Raw genomic sequence first — 17,543 nt, forward strand, 5'->3', positions numbered from 1 at the left:
CCACTAATTTTCATTTCTTGTTCTCATCTATCGATTTGTGTGTGTCTGTGTGTGTTTTGCTACAGGGATGCTAAATGTGGTAAAATTCAGTGCCAGGGTGGTGCCAGTCGACCTGTAATTGGAACCAATGCTGTTTCCATAGAGACCAACATCCCCCTGCATGAAGGAGGGCGTATTTTATGTCGAGGTACACATGTATACCTTGGGGATGACATGCCTGACCCAGGACTTGTGCTGACTGGCACCAAATGTGCTGAAGGCATGGTAAGGCTCTTTAGATCTTCTGGAAATGTTTCACTCACAAGCAGAGTCAACATTTAATCAAGCAGAGTTTATGTTTGCTATAAGGATGTACTCGTGGCACTCTCTTCATGCATTTTTCCTCTCCATTACAGATGTGCTTGAACAGACAGTGTCAGAATGTCAGTGTATTTGGTGTGCATAAATGTTCAGGAAAATGCCATGGCAGAGGGGTAAGAAACACAAGCACACATGAACAGTACAGAATCTTCCATAAATAATCCGCTTATAATGCTGAAAAGATAACATGCCTTTTTCCTGTGACAAATTTTTGAGTTTTCAAAACCCTGGGTATCTCAGTGAACCTTATTTTTTTTTCTAGCTTATAAAATATGTTTTTAATTATGTTTTTCTGTATTAAAGCATAGCTTATTAATCTAAGAGGTTTGTACCTCAATAATATTGTCTGGTTAATTCATATATTTGTCTCAATATTATACAAATGACCTAAAGATAAAAAAAAAATACTGAACTATTTAATGTTTAATATTGATATAATATTAAATTATTCAACAGTGCACACACCACAAGTATGAAAAGAAAATGCATAAACGTAGACACTACGGACTGTAAGAAAAAAATGGCTGAAAAAGTGACTTTCACAGAAGATCTAAAGCATTTCTTGAGAAACCTTTCATGAAAGATATTGCTTTAACATGCTCAATTTTGATTCATTGATTTGGTTTGACAATAGTGCTGCAAGGTTTACCATAAAGCATTAGTTCTTTAAAAAAAAACAACAACAGTTTATTCTATTATTTATATTGAAGAAAAATGTCTACAGTAACAAATTATGCAGGGACTTCTGTAGCAATTGGTCCATATAAAAAAGTAAAAAAAAAAAGTGTGTAGATGATGCCACGGCTATGTACTGTAAGTTCCATGTTCAAAAGAGCAAAATTGTCCATGCTCTCTGTGTGGGAGGATTGATGTACTTTCTCTTCTTTCTACATCAGAGCAACACTAGCCAATTATGGACCTATGTAAGCTCCATGTTGTAGCATGACCAGTAGTTTGGAAAGATTACAGCTGGGTGGCTTTAATTGTCTCAGAGGTAGCACATATTGGCTTTTATTTTACCCAGTTGGTAGCTGTGGTATGATAAAGGAGAGCTGGCTAGTGGGGGAAATGGGCAAGTGAACAAATTGAGTAAATGCAGTATATACTTCTTGGCAAAAAATGCAGTATATTAAGCTTTTATGGTCTTAAAACTAAGTTATTAGAAAATGAGCAAGAATCATTTAGATAGACAAAGTAACTTAAAGTAGCTTTTCCCTTTGATTTGTTTAAATATTTAAAGCCTTTTGGGTAAACTTGTCAGAAGCATTTTACAGAAAGAAGAGTCAGTGTTTTTTTACCATTTAACTTTGATGTGCTACATAGAGTTGATGAGTAGTTGATGTAAAACCAGGTGTTCAATTTTGTTGATGAAGATGATGTGAAGTGAATTTCCCTGTTTTTAGCTATTCCCCCAAACAATTCCATGCAGAAAAAATTAATTAGCAAATGGGGGCATATGAGGTCTCAGAAGTTCTTACTCATTTCCTGACCAATGATTTGTTGTTAAATAAAATATTAAAAGTTTAATATTTTGCCATTTTGGTCTCGGCCCATATTTTTTGGCCCCAGGAGTGTACACAGTAATAAATGTGGATGATCCAAAAAACCCTGGGCTGCTATTTCAATAAAATAAAATGCTGATGAAGACCTTTTTACTACTTCACACAAATTTAGCTATGAACCAGAGCAGCCCTGCTCATGACATCAGTTTGACATGTAGGAACATTTTGACTTCCATTTAAACTATAGGACTTTAAATTGCTCAGTGAAACTTACATCATACTGCTCACTGCAGTAAAATGCTCCGCAATGTACAATCAATAACAGATCAGAGCTATAATAACAATATTGCTGCCCAGTTAGAACCACATGCACCAGTGGCTTCCCGGCAGCTGCCGTGTTAACTTTTAATCGTTTTTTATTCCCTCACTACAGTTAAAGCACTCGTATTTAATAGCTTTATTTATGTTCTACTTAAAGGACCATTCATCATCATTTGGCTCAAATGTTTGCCAGCAAAGCACTGAAATGTGAATACTATACATCCTGGCCAAGATCCACTACTGCACTGTCATTCACATCCCATATTCCTCCCCTTGGGGTTTATTTACATACGGCTTTATTTATTTATTACTTCTTGTCCCCCTCTCGAATAGGTACATGCTCAGTGTCGAAAATGGTAAAATTTTGTTGAAATTGTGTGTTTTTTTGTATATAAGCTGATACGGAGGAGACAATTGGCAGGATCTTGTAGCAACTTTTTGTTGTTTCTGTGCTTGAATAAATGAAATCGTGTTGACGACAAGCAAATTAGTGTTGTTTATGATTAGCGATGTGTGAAGAGATGTAACAAAACAAACCAAAAGCTGTTCTTGACATGTTACGCTCCCTGATCATGTTGCTGTATGGACTAGTGGGCACCAGAACATAATCATAGTGAAGTGTCTTTTGTGTTTGTGCTTCTTTATCCCTGAATTCTAAATCTAGCTCACTGCTCCTAGCTAATGAGAAGTGTTTTACCTCAGATATTGTGTGTGTTGCACATGCCAGTGTCTAGTTCCCTAAACTAATTCCCACATACATTGGTTTTCTTCCATAATCAGGACATATTGGACACACACACACACACACACACACACACACACACACACACACACACACACACACACACACAGCTGAGACCCATTACCTCCTAAACCCCCCAGGATCATCAGTAAAGCCTGAGCTGAAGAGTGACCTTGTTTTCCACATCACTGGCTGCTCCTAAGCCTCCAATCGTGAGCAAGAAAACTGTTGAAGTTTTGGCAACTTTGTACTTTTATGTCTATGCAGATGTTTAGACTTCATCAGTAAGGATTTTCAAAAGACAGTTTGGAAAAATAACTGTATGTGTGCTTATGCTTCAGAGATAGAATGTGACTTACTATCACATTCCAGCTGTGACATCACTGTTCTACCTTTTTGACTGAACCGCATGTAGAGGATTAATCTGTTTGTTTATAATTTGGTTTGTTTATAGGATATTAAAGATATGTCTACCCTTATAAACATGAAATAGGTTTATATTTGAAATAGTTGTAAAGTGTGTAGTATATCAGATGCTATGTTTTTTCTGAATTTGTGTTACTCTTTTGAGAACACTAGGGCAGATACAATGGCACTCAAAAGGTGAAAGATTATTAACAATCTTGTTAATAAATACTCAAGATTTGCTGTAAGCTTCTGCAAGCAAAATCGCTTAATCTTTTTTCTCCCACCATTTTCCAACCTACTTTTTTTCTTCTCTCCATCAAGCATGAAGAAATCAATGTTCAGGCTAAGCAATAACAATAACTGGAAAGAAATAATTGGATAAAGATATAATCTAACTTTAAATATAAAAATATGTAGATTTTAGTGGGTATTTCAGAGATAGTACTGCTAATTTGATTATTATTCAGGACCGACGCTAAAGCATCTGAAACATGTACGCTGCTTAAACATCCCCGAGGTCATATCATAAAGAAATTCAGCTTAGAATTAGTAGAGACAGCAAGAATGATCTCAGAATTTAATCAGATAAAATCAATATTTTTCGGTCACAGTGATTAAATATATTTATATGCTATTTTTTCAGAGTGGATTCTTTTCCTTTAACTCCAGTCCACTTTGTGTCTACAGGTCTGTAATAATAAGAAAAACTGCCACTGTGAAGCTCATTGGGCACCACCGTTCTGCGAGAAGGCTGGGTTTGGTGGCAGCGTGGACAGTGGTCCAATGAGGCTGGCAGGTACAGCGGTGAACAGTTGTTATACACATACAATACAGGATTTGCATGTAAAAGAATATTTTTTAAACCCTAATACAGCTGTAAGACTCAAAGCCTAATACTGATATGATTATGAATATTTAAAAGCAACAGATTGCAAGCTGGTGTTGCTTAACATTATGTGAAACGGCAGATGATAGTAGAGTGCTGAAATGTTTTATGTTCAGTTTACCAAGTTTATGTCATTTGAGATGACAACATTCACATTAACAGCATAAAATAACTCATTAATGCATTGGATCATAAAAAAATGAATTAAATATTTAACCCGTTACAGATTCAGCATTTTCAACTATCAGTATCAGATTCCTGCTTCTCTATACAGTATGTACTATAACTCTAGAAATTCTTGTGAGTAAGCATTTAATTCTCATGTTTTTTCCTTGAACCTCATAAATATTTGACCAGAAATGCAGTGTAGTAAAGCATTTTACACATCAAAAAATTGTATTCACTGATGAGCCACGATGTGTGTATATATGAACATGCTTAAGGCTTTTTTGCTCTCTCAGCATGTAAAGTTTTTGTATTTACAAAACTTAAAATAAGTTTAGAAACACTGAGGATTACTTGTGAAAACTTGTAAATCAGCCTCCACTGAGCTGACCATTTCAAATCAACAGTAATTAATAATAGTTATGTGTGCCGGTAATGATTAATAATAGAGCATGATATGAACAATTGTGCCTGTTCTTTTCACTGTGCTTTCTTTGATTGATGAGCAACTATTTTAAACAAAGTACATGCAAGACTTTTATGTTTGGTGGTTTGGCCAATGGGGTGCTTTATCCACATTTCAATTTAACTTGGCAGCTTTTATCTAGAAGCTATAATTCCAACTAAACTAATGCTCTGACATGGCCAGTGAATCAGTTCTTTTTTTTATCAAACTTGATTTATTATTACATGTGATTAGCAAAGATGAAAAATTACTACAACACTCATAGCAATGTTCCAGTGTTTTTTAAGCATCAAATCCACCTTGGCTAATTACCACTGAACATTTCTGACACATTTCTCTGTGCTGGAAAGATCATCAAAAATCAGTTTATGTGAAAACGTATAAAATTTGTAACTTAAAATGAAATTTTAAAAGCAATTGTTGGGAAGGTCAATATACTGAGTCAAAGTATAAAATTTATTTTAAAATTTATGTCAGTTGTAATCACCTCAAGGCTTGAGATATTTGATTCTGGTGTTTTTTTAAATCTTATTTCTTTTTCACTTTTTCTTTTTAATTTTATGCCTGCAATGGCTCCTATTCTTTCATCTACCTTATTTCATTTACATACATATTTTATTTACACATAGGAGGCTAGAGTCCCTGCTCTTAAATTATGGCAAACTCCCTTAAAAAAATCAGCTCTGTTTTAGATCCAATGCAAACTTGTATTGCACTGATAAATTAGTCCAGAAATATTTTTTTGAGTTTTAAACCACCTTTAACTGTTTGCTGTGTGTGTGTCTCTCCTCTGTGATGTGCTGTACCTTAGATGTGCGTGTGTGTGTATTAATGTGTGTATTGTCCTATGTGATGTCAGCTGATAGTCGGGCCGTCACCACAGGCGTGCTGGTCACCGTGTTCTGCTTGTTTGCGGCTGGTTTGCTCATCTGCTTAAAGAGGAAGACTCTACTCCAGTTGCTCTTTACTAATAAGAAGAGCACAATTCAGAAGCTCAGGTATTCCTGGAAACAGGGCAATTTTTCCAAAAATGAATGTTATAAACTAGATTTGAAATAAAATGTGTATGTAATGAAGCTCTCCATTTAGAGAAACATGCTGGTGCTACCATATGGGAATACCTGCAACCAGGGTTAACCAAGGTCAGGTTTGGTGCCAAGATAGACGGAGTCAAATCCAGGGAAATTCTAGAAATTCCTGTTACTGTTTACAGAAGACTTGATAATGGGAAGGACCTTGGAAGCAGACTTTCAATGCTTCATTAGAGTGGTTAAAAACTAAGTATATGAATCAGTAAAATGGGCCAAAGTCCAGTTATTGATCCAATTGGTCCAGCAATTTTACCAAAAAAATTTAAATCCAGATGTACAAAGTGGAGAGAAATATGTAGCAAAAGACTTGTAAGAAATCTGAAATTGTGTAAATCAAATTATGAATTTCCTAATTCCAAGACCATTCTAGTTACAGGTTATAACAGGTTATAAACATGTGGAAGGGGCAGAATGACCAAAATGATTCATCTTACATTCATATTTTCCTATTCTTCTGTAGGTTAGTGGGATGGAGAAGAAAGACCAGTCCATCACACTTGCATCCTGTGTACAGAGACTGTCCTCAAAATAAATCCCCATCCAGAACCGCTAATTGTCAGTTAGATAAGGTACTTAAGATTTATTGTGTTTACAGCTAAGTGGGTACGGAAAGTATTCAGACACCCTTACATTTTTCACTCTTTGTTATATTGCAGCCATTTGCTAAAATCATTTAAGTTCATTCTTCTTCCTCATGAATGTACACACAGCTCCCCATATTGACAGAAAAACACAGAATTGTTGACATTGTTGCAGATTTATTAAAAAAGAAAAACTGAAATATCACATGGTCCTAAGTATTCAGACCCTTTGCTGTGACACTCATATATTTAACTCAGATGCTTTCCATTTCTTCTGATCATCCTTGAGATGGTTCTACACCTTCATTTGAGTCCAGCTGTGTTTGATTATACTGATTGGACTTGATTAGGAAAGCCACACACCTGTCTATATAAGACCTTCCAGATCACAATGCATGTCAGAGCAAATGAGAATCATGAGGTCAAAGGAACTGTCTGAAGAGCTCAGAGACAGAATTGTGGCAAGGCACAGATCTGGCCAAGGTTACAAAAAGATTTCTGCTGCACTTAAGGTTCCTAAGAGCACAGTGGCCTCCATAATCCTCAAATGGAAGACGTTTGGGACGACCAGAACCCTTCCTAGAGCTGGCCGTCCGGCCAAACTGAGCTATCGGGGGAGAAGAGCCTTGGTGAGAGAGGTAAAGAAGAACCCAAAGATCACTGTGGCTGAGCTCCAGAGATGCAGTCGGGAGATGGGAGAAAGTTGTAGAAAGTCAACCATCACTGCAGCCCTCCACCAGTCGGGGCTTTATGGCAGAGTGGCCCGACGGAAGCCTCTCCTCAGTGTAAGACACATGAAAGCCCGCATGGAGTTTGCTAAAAAACACCTGAAGGACTCCAAGATGGTGAGAAATAAGATTCTCTGATCTGATGAGACCAAAATAGAACTTTTTGGCCTTAATTCTAAGCGGTATGTGTGGAGAAAACCAGGCACTGCTCATCACCTGTCCAATACAGTCCCAACAGTGAAGCATGGTGGTGGCAGCATCATGCTGTGGGGGTGTTTTTCAGCTGCAGGGACAGGACGACTGGTTGCAATCTAGGGAAAGATGAATGCGGCCAAGTACAGGGATATCCTGGACAAAAACCTTCTCCAGAGTGCTCTGGACCTCAGACTGGGCCGAAGGTTTACCTTCCAACAAGACAATGACCCTAAGCACACAGCTAAAATAACGAAGGAGTGGCTTCACAACAACTCCGTGACTGTTCTTGAATGGCCCAGCCAGAGCCCTGACTTAAACCCAATTGAGCATCTCTGGAGAGACCTAAAAATGGCTGTCCACCAACGTTTACCATCCAACCTGACAGAACTGGAGAGGACCTGCAAGGAGGAATGGCAGAGGATCCCCAAATCCAGGTGTGAAAGACTTGTTGCATCTTTCCCAAAAAGACTCCTGGCTGTATTAGATCAAAAGGGGGCTTCTACTAAATACTGAGCAAAGGGTCTGAATACTTAGGACCATGTGATATTTCAGTTTTTCTTTTTTAATAAATCTGCAACAATGTCAACAATTCTGTGTTTTTCTGTCAGTATGGGGTGCTATGTGTACATTCATGAGGAAGAAGAATGAACCTAAATGATTTTAGCAAATGGCTGCAATATAACAAAGAGTGAAAAATTTAAGGGGGTCTGAATACTTTCCGTACCCACTGTATACACTAATGCACACAATGTGTGTAACAGTGAGCATCCAACCTAATTCAAATAAAGTTTATTAAGCAACCTTATAAACAAGATGCTGTGAAGGTTCATCACTGATTTATATTTTAGGTTTATTCCAAGAAAATTACTTAAACTTCAAAAAAAAAAAATATATTTCTTTGTAAATGACACAAATACATAATAAAATGACTTATGTTTATGACAGTAGAATGCTTATATATGGCATTTGGCAGACCCCCATATCCAGAGTGATTTACATTTATCTTACTAATACACCTGAGCAGCTATGGGGATAAGGGCCTTTTTTAGGGGGCCCAAGAGTGGGAGCTTGTTGTGGGTGGGATTTAAACTCATGACTTTCAGATCCAAAGCCTTAACCACTAAGCTACCACCTCCCCATCTATGTGTTGGAGAAATAATAAAAAAATACGGGGAAAAAGATTGCATGACTTAAATTTTCTGAAAATGAACCTTTGAACCATTGCTAATGCAATTTATGTAAATTGTTTAGCTGTAGGCATCTCATTGGATCATAGACTGTCTACAGGGCTAGAGACATTAGAAATAAATTATAAGGGAATTATAAAGTTTTTCTGTCAGTGACTAAAACTTGTAACTAAAAAGGTGTTTATTTTCCTCGTGTGTCATTTATTAAGAGTCAGTTCCTCTGACTATTCACTCATGTTAGATGTTAATGTAGACCTTTGTAGGAACATAACAAATTTGAGAATACTTCTACCTTTGAATATTTTTCTCTGTACATATCATTATGTGTTTGATTGCATAGCAACATGCTACAATTTAAGAATACTTTGTGTGTGCATGGCTAATATAAAGACAAAGAAAGTGTGTGCAGACTTTTTCATACCAAAGCAACAGTACTTTATGCACATGGCGATGTTATTGACTGAGGCAAACGCAAAGGTTAAGCATCAGAAAGCAAATTTCAAACGAACTACACAGAGAGATAAGGGTACAGGGAACTACAGAAAAGCTTGTGACGTATGGTATTCATCAGGTTCTCTCTTTCTCTCTCTCTCATTGCCTTGTTCTCTGTCTCTAGCCCTGTCATCTCAGTGTCGAGCCTCTTCTGCCTCCTCCAACATTTCACCCTCACAGTCTGCGACGGTTCCCTCATTGCCCTGCTCAATGCCAACCCCTCCACATCAGCCACCCCATTCCTATTACACTGGGTGTGGGTGTGGCTGCTGGTCTACAGGCTCCACCCCCTGTTCCTCCCCACAGGCCTCTGCCCAGACACACACAGTCTCCTGTGAGAACATCTCCTTTTTTTACCCTCCCAAGGCAGCCGGTCTTTATACCCAATCAAGTAAGATATCTCTTCTGCACTGCACCTTCTATATTTATATGAAGCTAACTAGACACATTTGGCTCAAGTTGGCTGTACACAGGATATTGTCAATAGATGATCAAGTCTATGATCAATTCTGACACTAGTCATGCATAGGGACCTCAAAATTCTAAGCATTATATTGTTAACACTAAGCACATGGTCAGTCCAAAACACACTGCATTAAAATACTGTCACTGCACAATCATTGTTAGTCCCTGTGTTTCAGGTTTGGGAGGAAGAGGTGGTTTCTAGTGCCGAATATTTTTTACGCAACACAGAAAACATAAACTTTAAAAGACAAACGCTATAACTAGGAGTGCTGTATAAGATATCATTATACAGTGATAAGCAATCAGCCAGAATACCATCATTGAGTTTGGCGTAGGTCCAGCTGACTACCTTCTAAAAACTGATTTTAGTCAATGAGACAGGGCATATATATTTTCATCTGACTGCATTTTTCAGCCTGCTGCTTTTACATGACTTGAACGTCACCTCTGCTTCCTCCTGAGCACATCATCCTTATACCAGTGCAGCCTTAGAGTACAGTAAAGCTAGTCCTAATACATTTAAAGCTGATTGTGGCAAGGCTTTGCATGAGCATAGGTCTTTAATTGACATGCATGCTGTGTTATGAGGCATTAATCTCACAGCCATAAATGCATAGCTATCTTCTAGAGCTTTCCCTGGGGAGGAGAATGCAAATGTAATATGTAGGGGATGTAGACAAGTGGGTGAAAGTTCTGCATGGCTTATTAGTTGTTGTTTTTTTTTTTTCTTTTAATAAATCAGACATTTTTTCAAAGTATCGAAACAGGAGGAATTGGTTAAATTCAACAGACAAGCAACAGACTGGCAAAACAACAAGTCCGGAAAACATTCAGATTATAAACCAAAAGAGACGGCCTATGTGACCTATAAGAGCTAATACTTAAGTCAGAACACTTAACAGAGTCAGAACACAATTTTTGTCAAACTTCCTTTCGGACACTGACAGATGTATTGATCTAGAAAACCAAGTTCAACGCAGAATGTCAGCAAAAATATAAGTAAAATAAAAATGATGAATGGCCGAATGCCTCGTGGATCGAATAATGATGAACATATGAAGTGGGAAATAAAGAATTAGTGTTTTATATATATATATATATATATATATATATATATATATATATATATATATATATATATATATATATATATATATATTAGGTATGGGGGAATTAACGCGTTAATCTTTGCGATTAATTTTAGATGTTTAACGCGTAAAAAAAAAATAACGCAATTGACGCAGCACTTTTTTTTTTTTTCTTTTTTTTTTGCTCGTTTCCATGACTTCCTATTGCTTATTGTGAATGTGCCGAACAGTCACCCTGTCATGATGGAGATGAACAAAGATGGAGTTTTAGGAGGAATGTTTACATTTAAAAAATTGCCTGATGGCCTGTTTGATAAAACAAAGATGGTGTGTACGATTTGCAAAGCTGAATTCAAATATTATAGAAGCAATTCGTCTTTAATCTACCATTTAAAAGCAAAGCACCAAGGTGCTAGCAACATAACTAGCGAGGCTACAGGAGCGCCTCGCCAATCCACGTTACTAGAGTGCTACAGTAATCGTGGCAGGCCATTGACCAAACCTGTAACTGATAAATTAACCGATGCTTTAGCTAAATGGATAGCTAGAAACTGCCGCCCAGTTAGCACTGTGGAAGACGAGGGACTGAGAGAAATCATGCAAATTGCATCAGGAGACACGTCTTACAATCTACCCTCGAGAAGAACGATTATGTCGAGAATACACAGTTTGTATGACAGCGAGAGGGCGCGAAGGATGGACATATTAGAGAAAGCAAAATATGTCGCTCTCACAGGAGATCACTGGACATCGGTGAGCAATGACAACTACTTGGGTGTCACAGCGCACTTCATAGATGAAGAGTGGCGATTGCGTTCGTTTGCCCTTACTGTGAGTCAGACCACAGAGTGGTTGCTGCACACATTTTATTTGATGGAAACAGCTACTCTGTGGTTCTGTGGAGAGTCTGTTTACAGTTCAAATGTCATTAAAATGTTATGTCATTAAAAACTTTGTGTTGTTTAATTTAATTAGGTGATTCTACATGTAAATATTGATGATAACAAGCTTGGGGGAAAACACAATTAATTGCAATTAATTACAGAAAATGTGCAATTAATTATTAAATTTTTTTAATTCCCAGCCCTAATATATATATATATATATATATATATATATATATATATATATATATATATATCCTAAATCTTCATAGCATAGTTTGAAGTGGTTTAACCCTCAGTCCTGCCTTTCCGACTGATTCTTGTAGCACGCTCTTATTAAGACTTAAATCAGCATGAGTAGTTCAGAAAGCATCACCATGACAGAGGAGCTAAAGTGACTCTCTTTAAGTGCACAGTATATGTGGAATGCAGAGACCAGTGCTGTCCACTCATACCAACTCAAACGGTCCTGCTGAGGCAGTAAACACCACCCACCCCCTGGGACCTTTGCTTTTTTTAAAGTAAAAATCAAACAAACAGCATGCACTGAAGAGGGACTTTGCTGACAGCTAGGCTGAGGTTTAATATATTTCTGGATTTAATATTGTTCTAGAGACTGAAGTAATTGTTTTTTCAGTTATATCGGTCAAGGCTCATTGCAGAATTGAGTTGTAAGTAATGGCTATTGTGTGAATGGGTTAGTATCGAATATCCCACCTTGCCTTAATAAAGTACTTTATTAAAAGCCATCTTGAGGAATAGAAAGGAAGCATCTTCCTCTGTGTGTGTGTGTGTGTGTGTGTGTGTGTGTGTGTGTGTGTGTGTGTGTGTGTGTGTGTGTGTGTGTGTGTGTGTGTGTGTGTGTGCGCGCCCAGCTGGCATTTCACTCAGCTTTTCAGTACTGAATCAATAGACATATGTCCTAGGTTCATCAGAAAAAAAATAGACACTGCAAAATTCTGTTCTCTTTATTTCTCAAGTAATGTCTTATATTGGCTATTACTTATTATAATGAGCAATAATACTGCTCTCCGGGTATAGCAATACCACTATACTAAATAACTTTTTAAATAATATGCACTGGAACTTATCAGTAAAACTACTGGACAGTAACAGTCTTGTTAGTAGTGATGGTCACATGGCTAGCATGATCACAATCCTGCTTGTTTAAGCAATAATGAGAGCAAATCAGTTAACTCAGTGTCCTTGAGTGCCTGTGCTGGTTGACCATTTGCAGAAAATTTAATAATTTCTTTCGCCACTGGAGGCAGGGTTAACATTCATCACTTTCACACACCAGAGAGACGCAGAAAGCTGTTTTCATGATCACACCGCAATCACTAAATAAGTCATAATATTGTGGCGCTTGTGTGTGAAAGAAAAATTCTTTGTGTGTCTGTAACACTCAGCACTACCAATTTAAATTGTGTTTTTATCTTTGAATGCATTTAATATTGTAGTAATAATTTTTTTTTATATTTGGCTGGAGTAGTCTTTAGATTAGATGGTAGATTAGATGGTCTTTTGACCATCCAAAAAGTTTAAAAATGAAAAAAGAAAATAAATAGTACACGGCAGGAAAATATATTTTTGAGATTGGCTTGTGTTAAGACAGACTTTTAGCCAGCAGAAACAGAAGTGCAATTTTTGACAAGCATGAGTTTGAAAATACCAGTGTGACAGCAGATTTTGAAAATTGCACCTGTAGTGGATCAGGCACAGGCGCTTTTATCTCTGAGCGTGAAAATCACAACTCAGCAGGAACATGAAACAATGATTGGCTTGCACCCAACCAAACAACCATACATTAGTGAGGGCACAAAACCCCATAGTGACCCTAAAGTTTCTAATGTATAACAAATCCATATATGTGATCTAATTTTCAAAGAATGTTTCAAGAAATTATTATGTTAAATATATGAATAAATGGCAGTTCTTTTGTAAGACTCTTCAGACCCAAAGCATTAATGACAAGCTTCCCAAGACATCATGCAGTTACTTTACTTGTCATTATATCATCCTTGGAATAATTAGCTGCACATAACTAATTTTCCAAAATAGATTCCTTGAACTGCTAGTCAGGAAGCCTGCACAGCAGTTCCAACTTGATTGCTATACACAATTTGAGGATTCGGGGCTGTAATACAAAGCCTCATACCACCATTTAGTGGTTATGTACTATATATCAATTTTTATTTCAAATATAGTGTCGCAAAACAATAGAGGTCATTATTATTGTGTGTTGTAAACAGGACCATGAGAAGCCCAGTCCTCCCCAAAAGCCACTGCCTGCAGACCCCAAAGTCAGAGGTTACAGATTGGCACAGAGCACTTCAGCAGTTGGAGTGCACACATCGAGCACTGGTGGTCTTTTTATTCCATTACCAACTTCACCACGCCCTCCACCTACTATTCCACAGCCAGCGAGGTCAGTAGTAATGTGTTAATTTTTTTTCCTAATCCTTCATTATATATACAGAAAATTGACTAACGGCTTCTGGTTTATACTTTAGGCCAATGCCAAGGCTGCCACCTCCTCTATATGAGCGCTGACACTAGCTCTTGATAAAATCAATGACGAACTCCACCAGCAGACTGTAAAGTATATTATTTGCACTATAAAAACTTTATTGGACTCACTGCACACCCCTGTGGAACTCCTTAGAGCAAGACAGGATCTGTGCTATCTTCTCGGTGCTGCGCCTCACACCAGGTGCTCAGCATGGTCACTCAGGTACTGGGTAAATGAGATGTATATTTATTGTCAGAAGAAACACAGTGCACTGTGGTCAACACTTTTTCTACAGTGTCTATTAATGTGATCTTTTTATGACCATGCTTGTGCTTGTCTTTTATTTGTCAAGACTATGGACAATTCTTGATTTTGAATCAAAAGACTGTTTGCTTTTATTCAAGTTAATCTGTACTAGGCAGAAAAATGTCTGTGATGTTCCTGTAAATAAAATATGAATGAGTGTTGTAAAATTACTCAGCCTTTGTACACTCTGTGTGCAGAGAAAGCGGAGTGTGAACACGACATACTGTACTTGCAGGCTGACGCTGCATTCAGCAGAGATTTCTCTTTAGGTGTATTTGATAGCATAATAGCAACTTAAACAGACATTATCAGTATCAGTAATCCTGACGCATACTTGCATACCTGGTTGTTACAGATCGTCTAAGAAGGAACTATAACTAAAAACGTGCAGTTTAAAAACAAAAAGGGGTATGTTATTTTGCTGATTTTTTTTTCAATAGCTGTGAAGCTGGCTAATGCAGACTCGATTCTGTTGTACTTCTGTACTGATGTCCCACCAAAACATTTACGGTGCATTCCAAAAATATTCAGACTCCTTCTCCTTTTTTCACAAGTTGCAAAATGCTTTTGATATTTTCCTCTATCTATATTTTCCTTAAATAAATAAATTTGAAACAACCTAGAGCAGGGATGGGCAAAATCTTTGACTCACGGGCCACAATGGGTTCTAAAATTTGACAGAGGGGCCGGGTCATACACACACACACACACACACACACACACACACACACACACACACACACACACACACACACACACACACACACACATATATATATATATATATACACACATACATATACAGTGAGGAAAATAAGTATTTGAACACCCTGCTATTTTGCAAGTTCTCCCACTTAGAAATCATGGAGGGGTCTGAAATTGTCATCGTAGGTGCATGTCCACTGTGAGAGACATAATCTAAAAAAAAAAATCCAGATATCACAATATATGATTTTTAAACTATTTATTTGTATGATACAGCTGCAAATAAGTATTTGAACACCTGTCTATCAGCTAGAATTCAGACCCCTTAAAGACCTGTTAGTCTGCCTTTTAAATGTCCACCTCCACTACATTTATTATCCTAAATTAGATGCACCTGTTTGAGGTCGTTAGCTGCATAAAGACACCTGTCCACCCCATACAATCAGTAAGAATCCAACTACTAACATGGCCAAGACCAAAGAGCTGTCCAAAGACACTAGAGACAAAATTGTACACCTCCACAAGGCTGGAAAGGGCTACGGGGAAATTGGTGAAAAAAGGTCCACTGTTGGATCAATCATTAGAAAATGGAAGAAGCTAAACATGACTGTCAGTCTCCCTCAGACCGGGGCTCCATGCAAGATCTCACCTCGTGGGGTCTCAATGATCCTAAGGAAGGTGAGAAATCAGCCCAGAACTACATGGGAGGAGCTGGTCAATGGCCTGAAAAGAGCTGGGACCACCCTTTCCAAGGTTACTGTTGGTAATACACTAAGACGTCATGGTTTGAAATCATACATGGCACAGAAGGTTCCCCTGCTTAAACCAGCGCATGTCCAGGCACGTCTTAAGTTTGCCAATGACCATTTGGATGATGCAGAGGAGTCATGGGAGAAAGTCATGTGGTCAGATGAGACCAAAATAGAACTTTTGGGTCATAATTCCACTAAACATGTTTGGAGGAAGAAGAATGATGAGTGCCATCCCAAAGAACACCATCCCTACTGTGAAGCATGGGGGTGGTAGCATCATGCTTTGGGGTTGTTTTTCTGCGCATGGGACAGGGCGACTGCACTGTATTAAGGAGAGGATGACCGGGGCCATGTACTGCAAGATTTTGGGGAACAACCTCCTCAGTTAGAGCATTGAAGATGGGTCGAGGCTGGGTCTTCCAACATGACAATGACCCGAAGCACACAGCCAGGATAACCAAGAAGTGGCTCTCTAAGATGCATATCAAGGTTCTGGCATGGCCTAGCCAGTCTCCAGACCTAAACCCAATAGAGAATCTTTGGAGGGAGCTCAAACTCCGTGTTTCTCAGCGACAGTTTAGAAACCTGACTGATCTAGAGAAGATCTGTGTGGAGGAGTGGGCCAAAATCCCTCCTGCAGTGTTTGTAAACCTGGTGAAAAACTACAGGAAACGTTTGACCTCTGTAATTGCAAACAAAGGCTACTGTACCAAATATCAACATTGACTTTCTCAGGTGTTCAAATACTTATTTGCAGCTGTATCATACAAATAAATAGTTTAAAAATCATATATTGTGATTTTTGGATTTTTTTTTTTTTAGATTATGTCTCTCACAGTGGACATGCACCTACGATGACAATTTCAGACCCCTCCATGATTTCTAAGTGGGAGAACTTGCAAAATAGCAGGGTTTTCAAATACTTATTTTCCTCAGTGTATATACATACACATACATACATACATACAGACAGACAGACAGACAGACAGACAGACAGACAGACAGACAGACAGACAGACAGACAGACAGACAGACAGACAGACAGATAGATAGATAGATAGATAGATAGATAGATAGATAGATAGATATAAAACATTAGACATTTGGCAAATTCAGTTTCATCAATTGCAACAATTTGTTGAACTTTTATTTTGCCAGTGCATCAGTAAACACAGCAGAAAAACTCAAGTTCAGTTTTAGTAGGAACAGTGTTGTTGAACTCCTTATTTTGCCAGTTCATCAAAGTCTGGAGTAAGTTTTGTTGTAGCAATTCTCAGGATAGATCCGTGGTGTTTGTCAGAAACTGTTGCAGTTTTTATATAGTATCAGATTAAGCTCTCTTAAGAGAAGAAGAGAGTATTGCACGCGAACAACGTCAATGAAGCTGAAGTGCGACATCTTTAGGGGAAACGTGGGCATTACAGGGGAAAGGTAAATTGAACAATGTTTGCCCGTACCTATTTTAATAGAATTTGGTCACGTGCGGCGGGCCGGATTAATAAACCCAACCCGTGTGGCCCGCGGGCCGTAGTTTGCCCATGTCTGATCTAGAGCTTACTACTCAGCCATACCAAGCAATCAGAAGAGCAATGCCTTGGTAAGAGAGATGACCAAGAACCTGATGGTCACTATGGTTGAGATCATTTGTAGAGATAAGAACAGCTTGCAGAAAGTTTACTGCAAAACCAATCTGGTGATTTTAAATTT

At 38.0% G+C, this 17,543-nt stretch overlaps 1 protein-coding gene across 2 annotated transcripts in view; it reads left to right on the forward strand.

Moving 5' to 3' along the window:
• adam12b (ADAM metallopeptidase domain 12b) overlaps positions 1 to 14,500 on the forward strand; it is a 146,859-nt gene extending 132,359 nt beyond the window's left edge. The window contains exons 16-23 of one of the 2 annotated variants that reach the window (XM_083550436.1): positions 66 to 264; positions 396 to 473; positions 4,021 to 4,129; positions 5,662 to 5,848; positions 6,402 to 6,510; positions 9,249 to 9,515; positions 13,814 to 13,989; positions 14,075 to 14,500. In XM_083550436.1, coding sequence (XP_083406562.1) covers positions 66 to 264; positions 396 to 473; positions 4,021 to 4,129; positions 5,662 to 5,848; positions 6,402 to 6,510; positions 9,249 to 9,515; positions 13,814 to 13,989; positions 14,075 to 14,114 — 1,165 coding nt within the window. In that variant the 3' untranslated portion in view covers positions 14,115 to 14,500. The remainder of the gene's footprint in view (positions 1 to 65; positions 265 to 395; positions 474 to 4,020; positions 4,130 to 5,661; positions 5,849 to 6,401; positions 6,511 to 9,248; positions 9,516 to 13,813; positions 13,990 to 14,074) is intronic. The other variant, XM_083550437.1, reaches the window with a different exon arrangement.
• Positions 14,501 to 17,543: the final 3,043 nt, after the last annotated feature.

The sequence above is a fragment of the Silurus aristotelis genome (assembly GCF_946808225.1).
Source record: "Silurus aristotelis genome assembly, chromosome: 9".
In the NCBI taxonomy this organism is placed as follows: Eukaryota; Metazoa; Chordata; class Actinopteri; order Siluriformes; family Siluridae; genus Silurus; species Silurus aristotelis.